The sequence below is a fragment of the Corvus kubaryi genome, unplaced genomic scaffold, assembly GCF_017639235.1.
Source record: "Corvus kubaryi isolate FWS band 111438036 unplaced genomic scaffold, C.kubaryi_AGA036_p1.0 37172, whole genome shotgun sequence".
In the NCBI taxonomy this organism is placed as follows: Eukaryota; Metazoa; Chordata; class Aves; order Passeriformes; family Corvidae; genus Corvus; species Corvus kubaryi.
The window spans coordinates 46,308-49,375 of NW_024581047.1; the positions used below are offsets into that span (position 1 = coordinate 46,308).

The following is a 3,068-nucleotide window of genomic DNA, read 5'->3' on the forward strand; positions in this document are numbered from 1 at the left end:
GCCCATGTTGGACCTTTCCTTGGGTCACCAGGGATCCTTCTGGAGCCCATGTTGGACCTTTTCTTGGGTCACCAGGGACCCTTCTGGAGCCCATGCTGACTTTTCCACAGTTCTCATCTCCCACGTGCTCTCCTGGGAGCAACTCTGCTGTGAGCAACCACATCCAGGTCTGAACCCACGCTCTGGAGGCGATGGTGGCCCTGCCTCCCACCAAACAGCCTCTGGTTGAATCCCAGTGGTGGATCCTCCTTCCTGCTGCCGAGCAATGAGTGTCCCAGCCCGGCAGGCAGGAGCAGAGCTCTCTCCCACCCAGAGGGAGCAGCTGACACACACAGGGGGACAAAGGCACTGCTGAGTCACTGCCCCAGCCCAAGGCACTTACGTGTCCAGCATGCTGGGGTCTGCAAACACAGAAAACAAATCCTTGTCCTGAAGGACTCCTGGAAAAGACCAGGAAAGGCAGTGAGACAGGATACAAGAACCAGGAGCCAGTCATACAAAAGGCACAGGGACAAATAGAATTGTTTTTCAGGAAGTGAATCATGAGTAAACACCATAAATACTGTTATTGTTTCTCTGAAGCCTTTGTGTTCCTGGGAAGGCTCTTGGTCACAGCCACACACCCAAGGGACGGGGCTTTTCCAGCAGATCCTCTGGGAGCTCCACCTCAAGGGCAGGACGGAACCTGGCCCCCAGCTCCCTGCAGCCAGGCTGTGACTGCATCCCAAACTCCACCTGCCTCAGACAGCACCATCCCGGAACGGGTTGGGCTTAATGAACCATTTTGTAGCACTTTGCAGCAGGGAGGAAGCATCCATCCCTCCTTTCCTGAATCCCGCTGAAGCCAGAGCCCATTCCCAAGGAGAGAGCATCCATCCCTCCTTTCCTGAATCCCGCTGAAGCCAGAGCCCATTCCCAAGGAGAGAGCATCCATCCCTCCTTTCCCTGATCCCTCAGAGCCCATTCCCATGGAGAGAGCATCCATCCCTCCTTTCCCTGATCCCTCTGAAGCCAGAGCCCATCCCCAAACATTACCAACGGAGCACAACTGGCACCTGAGCAGTCACTGACTCTTACGCTCCACAAAGGGACAGAAAATGAGGTTTTTTCCCAGACAAGGGGAGCTCTCCTGCCTCCCTGTCAGGAATTCAACCCAAATTTGGCTGTCTCCCTTTCGCCCGCAGGAATTAACCCTTTCCTCAGACCCTCTGGATCACAGCTGGACTCACCCAGAGCCACGGGGTCGCTGCTGAGGCCAGGAGTAGCCACGATGATCTGATCCAGGGATTCCTTGTTTCCCAGCATCTTGAAGACCTGCCAGGGAAAGCAGAGCAATCAGGAATGTCAGCCAGCCAGGCCCCAGTGTGGGGCTCTCCCCAGAGGGAGGGGACAGCCAAATTCCGCCCCGGGAGCAGAGCAGGGAGCCCCACTCACAGCATCTCTGTAGGCAGGGCTGCTGTGCAGGGCAGTGTGCAGGACACGGAATTCCCGGACGGCTGCCACCTTATCCACGGGCTCTGAGGGGGGGGAAACACCACAACAAAACACAGCTCTGCCTCTGCCAGCCCTCACAGCCGCTTCCCAGCCCACCGGCACTTCTGTGCTGCAACAGGGATTCTTCAATATCCTTGGATTGGGTGCAGTTACTGCAGAGTAACGACTCACTGCACTCCGAGATCATAAAAATATACAGGAGTATCCTCCCACACGTGCCGTGACGGGAATGCCAACTCTAACTCCTCTTTTTGTACAGTCAGGCACAGCAGGAGCACACACCAGCCTGCTCATCCCTGGGGTTTTGCTCCAGATTCCCTGGCAACGCCCTACAATGGATCACAGGCAATTAAGGAAGGGATGATCCCCCTCCACGCTGCGCAGCTCATTCCTTAACTCTTCTGTCAGCAGGAAAATTAACACCTGTGCGCTGCTGCTAGAGGTGGGGAGTTCCCAAACAAGGGGATTGATTCCCCTGGAAACCTCCACAGGAGCGAATCCCGAGAGAAGCTGTTCCTCAGTCCCTTATAAAGCACATCCCAAGGAGATCCGAGGGGTAATCCCCACAGCTCATCACCTGGTTTCTGGTCAGGCTCAGGCCAGGACTTGCGCAGGACATGGACAGTGGAGCCGGACTGGATTCCGTAAAAATCCAGGGTCTGGTCATCCCTCAGCTTTCGGCCACAGTAGATCAGGTCTGGGGGAAGAAACACCTGCAGATAAACAGCTGTGGCTCTCTCAGAACGGGCTGGGGGTCTCTAGGTGTGACTCAGAGCCCTGAGGGCTATTCAGCAGCTGTAGCTGCTCCAGCTGGCTAGGGAACAACACAGGGAAGTTGTGGAGCTGAGGATCAGGAGGGAAATCATGGAGCTGATCTAGAGGAGGAGGCAGAGTCACCTTGTGCGTAAGAGCCAACCTCCCAGCTCTCATGAGAGACCTCACAAGGACACAGAGCTGTTGGGAAGCCCAAACACACCCTGACAAGGGCGTTGCCACGGCTGGAGCACCGTGCTCCCAAGGAAAGAGGGAACGAACACCGAGCCCTCCCAGCAGCAGCACGAGGATGTCGCGTCCCGGCCGCGGCGAGGACGGGCCAAGGGTGTCCCCAAGCGGCGGGACGGCGCCAGGCTCCGGCGGGGCACGCACCGATGAGCTCGGGGTCCGGCACGGATTCCTGCAGATGGCCCGTGATCAGCTGCTTGAGGTGCGAGATGCTGCAGCCGCCCAGCGGGCACTCGCCCAGCTCGGTCTCCGGCAGGCGCAGGATGGATTTGGGGGCCAGCGGCTGCTCCGCCAGCTTCACGGCGATGTGCCACTCCGGCAGGGCCATGGCAGCGCCGGGAGCCGCAGCGCTGCGGCGGGGGCACAGCCGAGTGAGAGCCCACACACAGCGAACGCTCGGCGGCTCCGGGGCCTGCAGAGCCCCGGGCCCAGAGAGCCCCAGCCCCGACATCCCCGGCCCCAGCCCCCGATCCCTTCGGCGCTCAGGAGGGTCCCGGCCTTGCTCCCTGCCCAGATCCGACCTCCCCCTCAGCTCAGGAGGGTCCCGGCCCTGCTCCCCCAGCCCCTTCCCT

The 3,068-nt window shown here is 59.2% G+C and overlaps 2 protein-coding genes across 6 annotated transcripts in view; both read right to left on the reverse strand.

Moving 5' to 3' along the window:
• Positions 1 to 3,068, reverse strand: part of UBL7 (ubiquitin like 7) — a 28,459-nt gene that overhangs the window by 24,879 nt on the left and 512 nt on the right. For all 5 annotated transcript variants that reach the window (XM_042021752.1, XM_042021749.1, XM_042021750.1 and 2 more), the window contains exons 2-6: positions 2,641 to 2,846; positions 2,072 to 2,191; positions 1,435 to 1,517; positions 1,230 to 1,314; positions 383 to 440 (exon numbers count right to left, since the gene is read on the reverse strand). In XM_042021752.1, coding sequence (XP_041877686.1) covers positions 383 to 440; positions 1,230 to 1,314; positions 1,435 to 1,517; positions 2,072 to 2,191; positions 2,641 to 2,824 — 530 coding nt within the window. In that variant the 5' untranslated portion in view covers positions 2,825 to 2,846. The remainder of the gene's footprint in view (positions 1 to 382; positions 441 to 1,229; positions 1,315 to 1,434; positions 1,518 to 2,071; positions 2,192 to 2,640; positions 2,847 to 3,068) is intronic.
• The window catches only part of LOC121661495 (actin, cytoplasmic type 5), a 17,678-nt gene that overhangs the window by 10,954 nt on the left and 3,656 nt on the right, over positions 1 to 3,068 (reverse strand). The gene's annotated exons all lie outside the window — the stretch shown is intronic.